Raw genomic sequence first — 15,157 nt, 5'->3', positions numbered from 1 at the left:
TTTTGTTCCATATAGGTTCTATAAAAGACAAAATATTTGAACAACTCCTTGGGGAAAAAATAGTGCATAAAATTATTGTTTAATTTCATCTGTCACTAATGAATTCATTATTACAATCTTTGTCTTTGGCACGAGAAAACCAGCACCAACTACTGCTTTCATAAGAAATATCCTGAATGACTTCTTGCAAATCACATGACACCTCCCTGTGCAAAAATGCATCCGTGTGTAAAATAATAACATAAAAATGAATGCAATTACTTCTTTTGTTCCAACAAGTGTTGTAAGGGGAAACACTGATGATTGTGAGGCACACAAATATTACGTTGAAGGGAACTATGAATACAAACCAACAAGAAAACAAGATATACTTTGCTGTGTATCGTCTGTATCAGGACAAGTACTAATGTTTTGGTGTATGCAGAATCCCCCTGAAATCAGTCTCACCCAGAAACATTCAGGCAAGTGATCTCTGCACCTACTTAGCCCCAACCTTTCTTTATTGCTTTTGACATTTACCACAGGATGAACAGTGAAATCTTAATTCTGATTCTTTTTACAGCACCATTAAATGTGAGTGACATTGGAAAACTAGCATTCATTTCTCTGAGCTTCAGTCAGGCTCTTTGGAAGCAAATTCCTCAACTTGAGTAACAAATGCTGATATTGCTGCCTTGCAGTAACACCCCCCAGCCTGCAGCCAGAAGACAGCACTTAGCAAAGGAGTGAGAGACACCAGTGCTGGCCTCCAGCATTAGAATAACCCTGCCTGATACAGGGTAAGCACAGCACACAGCCAAATCTGATGGTATCTTTGATGTTTACTTAGATGAGCCTAATTCACCATTGCTAACATGCTGGTAGAGGTCTCAGCAGTACAGCGAGCATTGGTGCTGTGGAGGGGAATATCAGAATATGCTTTTCCCCAGGAAGATTCCTCTGTGTCACAAACACTTATTGCTTCTGGAGCAGACCCCACTGTGCCCACCTACATTATAGCTTAAAGAGAAGGACGGAAGTTTGGAGGCTGTCTGCCTTCTCCTCACTGAATGCAGATGAGTTACAAAGTGCATCTGATGTGAAATGCATCCTGTCAATAGAGTATATCCGTTCCTAAAGAGTATCAGTGTAACAACAGGACTTTCCCAGTGACATTTAATGATCTCCGATACTTACAGCACCAAAGTATGCCTAACAGCTAGTTGCCTTATCTTTTCTTATTACAAATCTGACAAAAGGTGCTTAAAAATAATTGAATAACAGCAAACCAAATAGTAATATTCTCTTCCACTCTACTAGCATCACAGATTTTAAAGAGAGTTCATGCCCACTCAGGATTCTCATTACAGTTCACTATTGAAAATCCTCTCCGGTTTCAAAGGCTGAGTAGTTGCTCTAAAATCCGTTTCCTCTGACTCTCTGAAATGTGGAATGTCTGAAATTCTGGTGCACAGTAGCATACAGATAGAGAAGATATGCATCCCATGTTGGCACATCTCACTTGTGCAGTAACTGTCATGCCTCTGCTCCCCTATGTAAATGGGGACCTGTGATCCCTTGCCAGAAAGCTCGTCCTGAACCAACACCAGAGGAGAGCTGCACCTATGCCATGCCAGTAACTCCTGGTCACACATTATGGACCAGGATGGTTCGGACATCTCTCCCTTTCTGCCCAGGAGCTTGTGCTTCCAACAGCCTTTCCTTGTGTAGGGGGGGAAGCCCAGCCCCAGCCCCACCACCCACGTGTATTTCTGTGCCCTGTCATGTCTTCCTGCCCTCCATACCTTGCATTGCTGCTTGGCCAGGTGAGGCTGAGGAATTGTGGGGCCATTTGGCAAACCACATCAGCAGAAAGGTTCAACTTATAAACCTCTCATTTTGTTGTTACTCCTGGGGAGAAGCTGGCCTTGGTGAAATGCAAAACTTTCACAAGCCAAGGAGTGCAAAGCTAGGACAAATGCTCAGTACCCTATGAAAGTGCTCCTGAGCAATACTACATAGCCTCATGCTAACTTTGAACTGTCACCATCGACCCCAAATGCCTGGTTTGCTCTTCCCAATAAACCCCTAAGTATGTCCCAGCTCTGACTCTTTGCAAATCCTTATGCACCATTTTCCACATGCATTTTCCCTCACTCATCATTACACAGCAACATGTCACTCCCCTTTAAGTGACGACAACGCCTGCAGATATTTCAGTTCCCTAAGAAATGCCTAGGAGATCACTCAGCTTGCTGAAGGCCTCCTTTCCTTTTGTCACACATGCCGTGGGATCTGGGGGAGGCTCAGCCCATGATTCAGACTTCTCAGCCCATGCAGACTATCTCAGGTAACACTCATGTCTCTGTACATCCACACCAACAGTCAGAACAGCTTTCCTTTACACACTGCCATAACACTACAATTGAATTCAAAACAAAAATTCTATTTCATTTCATTTAGAAATTTGCTCTTCAAAATAAAATGCAAATATTTCAGTTTACCATTTATCCTGGGAGAAAATTTTCAACTGGAAAGTAAATGTAACAGGCATTTTAGAAGGAAAAAAAAAACAAAACAACATAGTTTTCTAACTACATCTTTTTGCAGAGTATCTCCTTTCAATGAGCCGTTGTGTTTCAACTGCCCAAATCAAAACCAACAAGAAATAACTTATCTGTGACATACGGGCAAAGTGAAAAAGTACCTTGACTCAACAGATGGTGATCTCTCGTTAGGAAGAAAGCATTTTTAATACTGCAGTAAGAAACAAATTAGTCACCAAGGCTAGAAGGATTAAAGGAGCCAGTATTGGGTGAAAATAATCAGATGTACACACTTATGAGAACTGCCTGAGTCAACAAAGGAACCCACTCAATTAACACAGCAAAATGTTCCATTTCAAGGTTATGAAGGCTATTTTCTTCTTCCTGAAATAACCATAGTAGCATTGCAATGAACTAGACACAGAGCGAGCCAGGAGGTTGTTTTCTTTCTGCTTTTGCAGAAATTTTGTTGCCTGTTGTTTCCTCAAGTGCAGAATTAAATCCACCCTCACATATAACTATAGTTTTTAATTCCTAACTTACAGGGACCATTTTACAGCTTGTGTGTTTTTCTTGCCTCCTTATGACTCTCAGACAAAGAATCTTCATATTCTTTGTCTTTAGGAAAGCCTTTGTTTTCCTTTGTTTTCCTTTGTTTTAGGAAATGGAACTAACATAAAGGAATCACGAACCTCCACAGTGCATTACATGAACCTTGAATATGGCACAAAGTTAGGCTGTGATGTTGGAGGACACAGCCCCACACCTGTACACAAAACCACTCAAAAGCCCTGTTGTAGAAAGTGTTTAAAATTTGACATTTGCCATGTGAATAAAATTTTTACCCAATGGCTAGGAATGCATATATATAAAATGCATATATTTAAGCTTAAAGCTCTCATCTTTCTCTCCTTAACACATCTAAAACTGAACAGATAATTTATGAATGCAAAATCCAACGTACTGCTTCGCACTGACATAAAGGAGGGAATTTGCCCAGGCAGTTACCTGTTTGGTACTTCTGGAAATCCAGCTCACTGCAGTTGCTCTGAATCTTCTGAAAGAAGGTGTTCTTATTTGGAGTAGCCAGGAAACCTATGGAAGAGACAAATGAGGGAACTTTAGGACAACTGAAGAAAATTATATCAGGGAGGTGCACTCATCATTGTCATACAGTTGTGCAGTTAACTAAATGATGATCATCTAAAGGAACCTTTTGATTAATGTGACAATTGCTTTAAACAGAAGAGGCTAGTAGAGGGAGAGGGAAGCATTTCTGATCAGAGTAACTGGAGCGAAGTGGGCATCTGAAAGCCTGGGCACCTCTCCTCTGTATTTTAGACTCGAGCTCACTGCATTCAGTAGAAGTATAATGTAATGAATTGTAATGAAATGCTGCAGGTGGGACAACGGGGCCCTAGGCGTGGGGGTCTGCTGCCTCGTGTTCTTTCCACGCCAGTGCAGAAGAGATCTGAACAAGTTCATTATTTACACTCACTGTTTGCACTTCCACCGCACGGCTCCTGTGAGATGTTAATTTGAAACAAAGCAAAGAAGACTTTTTTCATTTTGAATCAAACTGCTTTGGAGATCATATTTTAGCCTAGGAATAGTGTTATAACCCCTCCAGGACCTTAGAGAGGTGTGTATTAGCTTGCTACAGACCTACTGCAGTACTGAGGGGATTAGTAACACATGACTCTGCTATGATTTGCACCCACAAAGATAGGAATGAAATCTTCTTGACTTTGAAAGGATTATTTTGGCTGTTTACTGAGCGCTGTCTTTTTTGGTCTTAAATTGTAGATGAAAGTGGAAACCAGAAGTACCTGCTTGCTTCGTACTGCAGTATGTGGAGGGGATGAGAAGAGCAGCTTTGCCAGGGGGTTGTGAATCAGCAAAAAGGGTCACGTGCTATTGCTCTGACATAAAACAACTTCACAGCTCTTTGCAATTATTCCAAAATTCAGGTTTTAGCATGTTATGTGGGATAGTATACCTTCTAGAGATGCACACATCCTAAGGACGAAACTGGTAGACAGAACAGAAATTGGCCCACTAATACCTGACAAACTACACTTCCTCTAAAATAAGAGAAAGCCTGCTGAACTCCCTTTCCCCCACTTCTTGCAGAATATGGGTTCATGCATATGTGAGCAAAAAAGGGTCCTGCAATTTTCAGGATTCCCTTCGTATCAAGAAATCCCCATTCTGCATAATTAGAGGAGATGCTGAAAGCTGGAACGCATTATGACATCAGTAACTGGGGAACAGAGCTGTTAAAAGTCAATAATTTCTGCCTAATTTCCTACAAAGACTGGTGTGCACCAGGTGGCACATAACATAGGTGGTCAGCTCAGTGTGTGCACTCATTCCGGCTGGCTGAGACACAGGGGACACTAATTAAGTTGCAGAGAAGAGCTGGAGCCAGCTCATCAGGCAGGTCAGTAGGTCTGACTCACCCAAGCACCAGTTCCTCTGCAAGCAGTTCTTAGGAAGACTGAGAGCTTAAAGTAATGCTGCATGAAATCACACAAGGCAGGTTATGCCTTCTTTTCTTTAAAATCAAACTGCTTAAATGGATCTGTGCATCTGGCCACACTGGCTGGCTGCTCAGAGTGAGCCCAGCAGAGCCATGGGGGCAGGGACTCACCATCAGACCTCATAGAGAAGCTGGTGTTGCAGAGGTTGGAAGGCTGAGCCACCTCCCTTCCCTGATATCCAACAATTTACCAGAGCCTTCTGGATTCAACTTAAAAATTCTTACTTTATCCTTCTTCAGAATATTTACTTTTTGTGATTGCACAAGAAGAACAGAATTACATACAAAGTTGAAGCAAATAAGAGACAAAATTTAAATAATTGTGTTTAACTATCACATGGAAACAAATTTATCTTTTCCAAGCCAAAATCAAAATTTTTGTTCTATTGATACATCAGCAAGAAGACAGTGACAGAAAATCCAGTGCCCAAAGATGAAAGGAATGTGAATGGAAGCAACCACAGGATTAATAGCTTCTTACTTCTTTCTACGCTGAAAAAGTTAGAGGATTTGGGGCATAATACTTAGGATTAATTTGCATTTCCTATTTCCAAGAAGTGCTGACAGCTACAGAATAATGTGACTTTTAATATCCTCACCCTGACTACCACGCCTGCATTTGTAAAACTGCTATAAAAAGTTAGTTTTACTGGTAAATATGGATAAGGTTTATAAATCTTTTCTTTTTCCTGTAAATGTCACAATAAGCCTGATCTAGAAGTCTGAGTAAAGTAGAGAGTGGATACTTGAGTGACAGGAAAACACTGTGCCCAGTATTTGAAAGGTCTTCAGTCCTTGTAAGTGCTTTGAAGTAAAGAAGTGGCTGCTTGTCTCAGCTTCAGATACGAAGAGCAGCAGTTGTTCACACAGCTCATGGAAACACAGTTAATATGTCTACAAGTGATAATTTCTGTAGCAATAGCAAATCTTTTACTAATATTCTTGTAGTAATAGTGTTCTGTTATTTTCCATTCAGCTAATTGCGCGCTGTCACTGTCCCAGCCTCCAGATGACACAATCTAAGTAAAATTAGCTTAATAACGCATAAAGTGAGCACACCATTACAGCCCCCTTTCAGAACACCCAAAACAGAGTACAGCCGAAGACAAAAAGCCATCACAGCTGCCAGCAGCCCCACATCAGCCAGGGGAATGCTGAAATTGAACATACAGTTTTTATTCCTATTTGTTAAGGACTGTTTTATGAGAATATATCTGCATTCATAAACATCTTTGAGCTGACAGTACCAGCAAGTCAATGCATGCCATTAAATGGGGACAGTTTGGCAAAGAGAATAGACATCCGGACAAATGGTGTTGAGGCCCCATGGCTCGTGAGGTGTGGGCAGTTCTGCACGGACCAGTGCCTCCACTTGGAGCTCCGCAGCACTGTGGACCTCAGTTTGCATTCCAAGAATGGTGCAATAGTGCCCAGGGAAATCCCTGCTGTGTACTGTGTAAATGGTTAAGCAGCAGCAGAAACATGCCTGATGGAAACACATCAATCCCTGCTTTGAGAAGGCACAAACATCTGAATGCTGCTGCCATCCTTTGAATAACAGTTGGCTTTGACTCTACTCTGCACCAGCAGCCTGCTATCAACTAAAAGAACTGGTTGCTGCAGCTTGTATAGCATGAGAAATGAAGTTTACTGTGTACGTGTGAACAAGGCATTTACATTGATTCATAGGTGATTTGTAATTGTCCAATTTAGCAATCAGTAGATGTTTGCAAACAACTTGGGTAGTTTGTTGGCTTGCTGATGTACATGGTATCGTAAATCTGTGTCTGGCATTAGTTTGCATTCCTCAACTGGCTTGGAGCTGCATCAGCACCTCACAGCAGAGCCCCAAGAAGGGAGTGTACACAGGTGTCCTGCAACAGGCAGGAGCCTTACAGAGTCCCTGGCTCACCTTAGTCATTCTCTTCCATTCTTGTCTTTGCACATTTTTTTTCACCTTTAGGCTTATTCTATTTGTTCTCGCCAAGTGACTGAGCTCTTGAAACACTTTTTAAACATTTTTTAAATGTTAAAAGTTGTGGTATTTGTAGTGCTGTGAATGGTGCATGCCCTGACATCATGGACAGCCAGTCTAAGACATGCTATGCACATAAAAAGTTGATCTCCATATGGATAGACGGACCTCTTCTTGGGGGTAAGCTATCCTACTGCTTTGCTCTCAAGGTTTTTGTACTTTCTTTTGAAGTATCAACTACTGCCCCCTGCTAGGGAAAGATTCTCTTCAAGATGGTCCAAAGACAATCCCCTGAGTTTCTACCTGAAGCACATCATGCTCTTAGATTATTATCTATCGACATCATTGTTCACAGACATGTTGGCAGACAAGGGAGAGATTCTACATCCACAAAGCTCGTGAATGAGCAAACAGCTGTGTGCTATCAGATGCAACCCTGAGTGCAGCCTAGCTAATTCATCTCAGATGAGGAATTAAACAACAGAGATGTTAGCAGAAAACTGTCTCTTTTTGCCTTTTTTGGGTTGACCATTATCATAATGTCAAATTACTTGCAGTAAAGATGTTTAGCCATGAGGCGTCCAGAGGGCAATTGCAAAAAAGGAAGTCTCTGAAGTACTGCTTTCCGTGTCACTCTCCTTAGAAGATTTAAATTAAAATGTTCATTTTAACTTCCATCTAAACAAAAATAGCTTTGCCAGGAGGCCAAGGCCTCACTTTTATGACGCAGACCTTTCCAGGAGAAGCTGCAGGGAGCTCCTGCTCAGACAGGCTCAGCAGTGGACGCCGTGCAATAGCACAGCTCCAGCTAAGCAGCCGACATGAGGCATGTTTCCCACCACACTGTGTTGTGGTGTCTTTCTAAGAGGTTTTCAGAATTGCCTGGGAGCAGGAGGAACTGGTCCTTGTGAGTTTGAAACTAAAAGCCGTGATAGCTGAATATTTTGCTAAAATATTCAACAGTTTTCCACAAATTTATCTGTAAGATTCTTATCTAAAATTGTGCAGCCTTTTTCCTGAAAAGGTTTGTTTTCATGATGCACCACTGCTTCTCCTACCTGATGCTAATACTTCTCACCTCACAATTCAGATGAGTGCTGTGGAGATTAATGAATATCTTTGAACTGGAAAGTGCTACCTGCGTGCTAATTGTTATCTGCATATACACACAGTTCTGCTGCTTTCAAGGGCAGAACATTCACATACCATTGTAATGGGAAAGCTTGGAAAAACGCATATCGATGCCTAGGAGTTTTATCCACTGCAGAAACGTATAAAGGAAGAATAAATTAAAAGTTAGACATTTCAATTCATTATGGCATGTTCTGGTGAACTGCTCCCCATCTGTTTAATAAGTTCACGGCAACTGAAAATGAAGTTTTGATTGGAAGCTGCTTGCAACCTTATCTTCTTGCACTCCCAGTAACACTAATAAGAATTATAAAAAATTATATCTTTTTGCCTATTGTGAGTAGCACAGTTGAAGAATGTGACTACGAATGCAAAGTATGAGTTGAAGGCTTCAGATCTGTGCAAAACTCTCTGGAGCTCTGTGTGCAATCTTCTCCCTCATAGGCCTGATGAGGCACTGCCTGAAGAAACTGTTAGCTGGTTCTCCACTAAGGTTTTTCTTCTTTTTTTTCCTTCTTTATTTTTTTTAATCTGACCTATCTTTCAAATCATGGTATTTAACTTATCTTTTAAATCATGGGATCTAACTATAGACAATATTTCCAAATGAAGACACTTCATTCACATGTATCAGTTGATGCCAACTGCTCTGGCAGCTCTCTGACCAGCCTGGGAGTGCTCACGAAGCACGCACTCAGCATCTATAAAACAGTCATCCCCATTCACCAGGCTTACTCTCCTACGACGTGTTAATTAAAAACAACTGATTGACAAAATAATTACAGAAGAATAGAGATGGGAAAAGTGTAGACCCATAATTTAAAGATCTCTGAAATTGTGTTTTGTTGAGGGGTACTAATTTTGTTAGGGGCAAGAGGCTCTCTTTCGTTCTTGGACTCGCTCTCCATTCGCTCTTTGCAAAGATGAGTGAACAGGGAATGACAGTAGTGTTTCTGTAGAGTTGTATCATTACATGTGACCTTTTCTTCTGTCAATACATGCTTCCATCTAGCCTTCATTACTGCTGCATCGTGAGGTGTCTAAACTAAAAGGCTATGTGATCCTGAACACAGATGTCCTATAGGATATGGAATAATGTAAACATTATAACTGTTAAAAACTGCTACTGTAGTATTTCTTGCACTAATTAAAAACTGGCTAGGGACCTTCTTTCTTGATATTGCCTTTACTTCAAACAAAAACATTTCAACAAATCATAAAGTGAAAATGGTCTAGCATTTTAAGCTAATAATAATTGTTTTAGAAGCCCACATTTGCTCAAGAGTATAACTCATTCAAAAAGCAACCTTAAAACTCAGCATTACACAAATAGAAAACCTTAGTTATTAGGGAATAGATATTTTTAAACTCCTGTCTTTCAAATTATGATCATGCACTTCTTGCCAGCTCACACTCCCAGCAGAGAGGAGCAGTACTGCTGACTCCAGCTCAGGGCTAGGAGACACTGCAATTCCCTGCTCCGTCACAGCCTTCCTGTATGATCTCGGGCAACAACTTTACCTCATTCCTTTCCTGTAAAACTGGGGTAGTAGAATCCTCCTCCCCATGGGCATGCAGAGAGCGTAAGTAGGTTAGAAAAAGTGTTTATATCAGGGAACTAAGCACAATTCCTAGAAAGCTCTGACTGTGTTGTTTTACAAAATGATGCTCTGATTTTGGTGTTGGACCAGCCTTGCCACAGGTGATATGGTCCTAAGTACCCATTTATCCAAACCTCTGACCATTTAGTATGGACACCTTCTGCAGTAAACTCAAGGTAAAGTTCCTAATCGTTTGCATATAACAGCAGTGGTTGGAATTATAACACAGTTGCTCTGAAGGCTAATCCTTCCCTAATCCGGCTCCACTGGAGCTTTAGAGTTAGTATTTGATCCTTTCAATGTGTATATGTTTGTAATAAATACATGTGCAAAAAAAAACCCATCCATGCATCCACATGCACGTAACACATATAGATGGAGTTGTACAAAGACCCATATGGATTCAGCTTTGCTAGTGCCAAAAAATGTAGTTTCATTTTCTCTTGGTTTTACTTTTAAAAAGGGGAAAAACGTTTAAGGGAAAAATAAAACTATACAGTTAACTTCTGCCATCATTTTTAACAGAAAGTAAAGCTGCATTTTCCTACACATAGACAGAACTTAGTGATGCTTAGCATTCGTATAAGATACAAGCATCCATCAATGTTCCTGGCCTCAAGCCTTCCTCTGGCTGCTTTATGCACTGAATAAACAAACATAGTTGCCACTAAATAACCTTATCAGTCAGTTTCAAAAATGACTTCACTGGAACTGCAAAAATGGTTCTTTTTTGGTGCATTTTAGAAATTTAGAAAACAAATATCCTGCAGAGAATTAAAAACCAGCTAGGGAAACCATGAAGAGCAAAAGAAGTTGCCTCTAACACCAAATGTTCCAGGCACATCAAGAAATCTTTAAAGACTTTTCCTGGAATAATTACTTTGAATCATCACCTTTCCACAACCCATCCTCCCTGCAGGCTAATGTAACACGAGCTTTCTGTACCTAAAACCTCTTTTGTAAATAAAGACCACCTTCAGAAACCTTTACCCCAGCTCACATTTCCAATTAGAAATACAATAAAAGCGAAGTGACTCCTGCAATCTCTTGCTGTTCTCCAGCCGGGGTCCCTGTGGTAAATAATCTGCTGGTAAGAAATGAGGTTATGTTTGCTGGGAACCCGTTTCAGTGTCTGCTCTTTAATGGACCTTCCTACATGTCACCAAAAAATGTATGGCCAGCTCACTTGCGTGACAAAAGCATTTCTTTTAGTTAATACAACAACTGGCACTGCTGATGTTTTTTGTTGTTGTTCACATTCTTTCATCTATTCACTTCTTAACTCTTACCAGAATGGATACTGCTTCCAGTGGGACTATTTTTGTGCTTAAAATAAAGTATTTGCCTTAGGAGTGCGTGCAGTCAGAGGTTTAGAATCACGTACATGGTGCCCATCTAGGACTGACCAGTGCTGCTGCTGTTTGTTGAAATGGCACATAGCTGCAAGTGTTACAGCCAGTCGTGAGAACTGCAGAACCGAGCCCAGAAATCTGTTCAGAGTTCCCTAGGGAAGAGAGGCAGCAGCTCCAGTGTCCAGTGCTCCTGCAGCCAGCCAGCTTGCTCCCTGCACTCTGCCTGCTGGTGCTTTGTGCAATCCCATGAAAGGTGGCCCAAGCACTGTGACCAGCATTTCTCTTTGGAAATCAATAGGTCCATGGAGCTTTTCCAACAGGCTGTGTAGCAACCTGCAGTGCCCCACTATTTTCCTCAAGGCTGAAGTAGTAGGCAGCTGCCAGTTGTTGGTCACTCTCCTCATGTTTGACATGCAAGTTACTGTGCTTCTTATCTTTTTTCCCCCTATTATCTCACTTCATCGTTTTCACATTGCTTAATCAGTGCAAAATAAAAAGTGATGTATGATTCACTCAAAGAAAGAAAACTATTAAGAGGGTTTTTCTGCAAATTACCATCATGGCATGATCGTTTTTCCCAAGTTATATTTCTGATGATATTCTACATTGTACTTCCAACATGTTAAAAACAGTGACACATAATTACAGACAAACTGATTGGGCTGAAATTGACTTGATGACTGCAATTAACTTACCTAAGAAATACTAAAGAAATCAGTTGTTTGATCTAAAAAAAAACTTCCATCAACGAATGCACCTTACACAATGTAAGTGTTAAGTTTTAGAGGGTTTTGTTTTACCTTTTGTAGGTATGTTATGCCAGACTTCCAGATGAGAGGACGAGACTATGAGTGAAGAGCGCTCTGGAGATTGCGTGCAGTTCTTTTCCTGGGTCCAAACTGGATTGATCTGAGAACAATAATTATGAGGCTGACATGTCTGTTCTCCTTCATCTTGCTGTTTGGAGCAGCTGGGCTTGTTGTCTTCATTCACCTGCAGGATCCAGAAGAAATAGTTCATCAGCAGACACCAGGTTAGCACTCCTGTTTCTGGTTGACTCAGTCGCTCTTTCATGTTCAGTGTTTTAGACTTTTACCCTTGTACCCTTAACATGTTCACATTTTCCACATAGGTTGCTTGAACACAGGTAAGTAATTGTTATTTTTTTTTAATAAAGGCTATTTTGAGGTTAATTGACCACAAAAAGAAGGAAAAAAAGAGTTTGTATAAAAAGCAGTTCCAAGAAACAATTGACTGATTATGCAGGAATCTTTGCCAAGGTGTACTGGGTCCAGCTGGATAAAGTTAATTGTCTGCTAAAGTGGAGACCAACTTCTGCTGCCAGTTATACCACTGTAAATCTGGGACTGAAAATTCCTGTCAAGGTTCAACTCTGCATACACCCTTCTCTGAATACGGTATTCAGTGTTTCATAGAGATGCAAGACAAGAGATGCGTAAAATAAGCCATGCAAGAAGCTTAAAATATTTGAAGACATATTCCTTTAATGTGCATAACTTCTATTAAATATTTCCGTTTCCATTCATAAGTGTGCCATATTCTCATGTTAGTAACTTTAAACAGTAAAAAGCCAAAAAAACCCACTCCACATTCATGTGAGGATCTGAAAACTACATGCTGAAGTAGTGGTTTCCTTTTAAGCAGTGGGCATGCAAGAAGTGTGAAAATGCACAAGACTTCCCTTGATTTCCTTACAGTCACTTTTTCTTTGACTAAGGCTGCAGGGAAGGCTGGTTCAGAGCCTAGACAAATGTCAGCACGGTTACTTCAGCTCGTAATAATACTCCTATGCGCAGAGGTTCGGTCGTTGTGTTTGCTCATATATGCACTGAAATTCTCCTTTGACTGAATACGTGCTTTATAAAAAGTCAATTCAACTGACGACTTCATTGCACAGTCAAGGTGACTGTGTATATTTCAAGATAAAATATTGGTAACATTTTTAAAGCAGCTGAACCCAAATACAAAATTACATTACACTTTAGCAGAAGTCCTTGCATTATGTGCTAATTTCTGTGCCCAGGTTTATTAAGCACTTATTTCCATGTCACTAAACAATCTATAATATGTTTATTATTTAGTCCAATTGCACACGGATTTTGAAAGCAGACACTCAGTTGAAACTGTAGATATAATGAATCATCAATGTGTCACGGAAAGCAGAGAATTAACCAGTCACTTCAGTGCTTTTCTAATTTGTTTTTGTATACTTAGCTGCAAAATAATTTACAGATTAAAACTGACAGTACTGTGCATATTCATTTGGAATCAATACTGCTATGAGGTCTGTAAGTTAATAGGAAAATAAAGCAAAAATCAGAAATTACACATCCCAAATTAGCCATACAAGCTCACTGGAGCAGCTCGTATGGTTAATGCCCAAAATGGTGATTGCACAAACTGTGTAGTAGAGAGAAATCTCTGAGATAACTCCACTATGGAGGTGCACACTGTGCAGGACCTGCCTTTCCACTTAGTAAACATGGGGTGGTTTTACACTGAGAACAGACTCACCTTCATACTGTTATTGGCCACATATTCGGTGTGGCTGTACCACAACCTATGGAATTTAGATAGATTCTATAGGATCAGATCATATCTCCTTCAGTAACGGCAGGGACCCAAACCCCCAAGGATTTACAACAGGGAAAGGATCTTTTCCTCTTTAAATATATATATTTTAAATCTACATATTTTATATAAAAATAGTATAATATAGATAAATAGTATAATACAGATAAAACAGTATAATAATAGATAATAGATAAAATAGTATAATATAGATAAAACATATGTAAATATATTTTACGTTAGCCTGCTGGCTGGGAAACCCCTGGCAGAAGCAGGCAGTGCTCCAGTTTCCTCAGCTGGATCTGTTTTGATGGTGAGTCAAATTCCATTTCTAAGACAAAGTAGCACTCCTGGTCAGACAGCTGCTAGGACTTAAAATATGTTTCTGCACAAGAGCTACCCTCTGTAGCTACCTGTTCTCTGAACAGGTTTCACCGGTTTTCCTAAAGGCTTTTATCCTGTTCTCTTTCTCCCCCATCCTGCCCTCACTGGTCACTTTTACCTACCTTGCAATCTCTGAAGTCTCCTTTCTCTAGGTCACTTAGCTCCCCTCCCAAGCACAAACAACATCCTTCTATCCGAATGCATGACAAGACAAAAGCCGAGCAGAACAGTAACTCCTGAACTCTATTCTGTCACATACCTCTTGAACTGCTGAGTGTAATATACTGTAAATTATTACAGAGGATGTAACTGTTGAGTGGGACACCCAAGCACATTTAAATAAAGGCAAGTTTGAACTCAGGTCCTCTTCCCTTCCCTCCCTGCTGCACTCCTTGATGTATTCAGTAGCTGTCAGTAGGGTTCTTTGTAGCTACAGAGTGAACATCCCCGCAATGCTGTTACTGCCAAAGGTGTGTGATGAATTGCTTGATTCTCACATTCAATTACAATTTATGTTAACAGGAATCAGACTGCACCTTTGAATAAAAGGTGCTCCATACAATTAGTCTTATTTCTGTTTGGGTGATTTTCATGTGCATTAAGTGCTTTCAGCTCATGGTGGACTCAGAAACTCACCTCTACTCCTTCTGAAAATGATACCAGTTACCACAAAAACACATTAGGAAGCATAAAGGACATAGGAAAAACAGTCATTCATTTCATTACAAAGAGAGTAGGCATATTTCATTGCCAGACAGCCTCCTGTGAAAATCTGTCAATCACAAGAGATGTTTTGATGTGTGAAAAAGATGCTTCCCTTCCCCTCATCTGAGCATTTCTCCTCAAAGGGGTCTTTTTCTAATGGAGAGTGGATACTGCTATAATTTGCTTGTCTGATTGCTGCCTCAATAGAATTGAAAAAATGCATGTGTCATTAAGCTACTTAGGACAACAGATTTTTCATGGCAGAGCTTTATTGGATTAGCCTTTGGTTTTGCATTTCCCATGTAGTTACTGTGCAGCAAAGTGCATTTGCAGGGCTTAGAATCTTCTGA

General features: G+C 40.4%; 2 protein-coding genes across 3 annotated transcripts in view; both read left to right on the top strand.

Annotated features, from left to right (window-relative positions):
• The window catches only part of CHST8 (carbohydrate sulfotransferase 8), a 167,868-nt gene that overhangs the window by 29,619 nt on the left and 123,092 nt on the right, over positions 1-15,157 (top strand). Inside the window, exon 2 of one of the 2 annotated variants that reach the window (XM_048958681.1) lies at positions 11,936-12,159. In XM_048958681.1, the coding sequence (XP_048814638.1) occupies positions 12,051-12,159 (109 nt within the window). In that variant the 5' untranslated portion in view covers positions 11,936-12,050. Of the gene's footprint in view, positions 1-11,935; positions 12,160-15,157 lie in introns of those variants that run through there. The other variant, XM_048958683.1, reaches the window with a different exon arrangement.
• The window catches only part of KCTD15 (potassium channel tetramerization domain containing 15), a 198,873-nt gene continuing 195,782 nt past the window's right edge, over positions 12,067-15,157 (top strand). The window contains exon 1 of the mRNA XM_048958694.1: positions 12,067-12,159. The gene's annotated coding sequence lies outside the window, so the exon portion shown is untranslated. The remainder of the gene's footprint in view (positions 12,160-15,157) is intronic.

Source organism: Lagopus muta, chromosome 12 (genome assembly GCF_023343835.1).
Source record: "Lagopus muta isolate bLagMut1 chromosome 12, bLagMut1 primary, whole genome shotgun sequence".
NCBI lineage: Eukaryota > Metazoa > Chordata > Aves > Galliformes > Phasianidae > Lagopus > Lagopus muta.
This window is presented reverse-complemented; position numbering and strand designations above follow the sequence as displayed.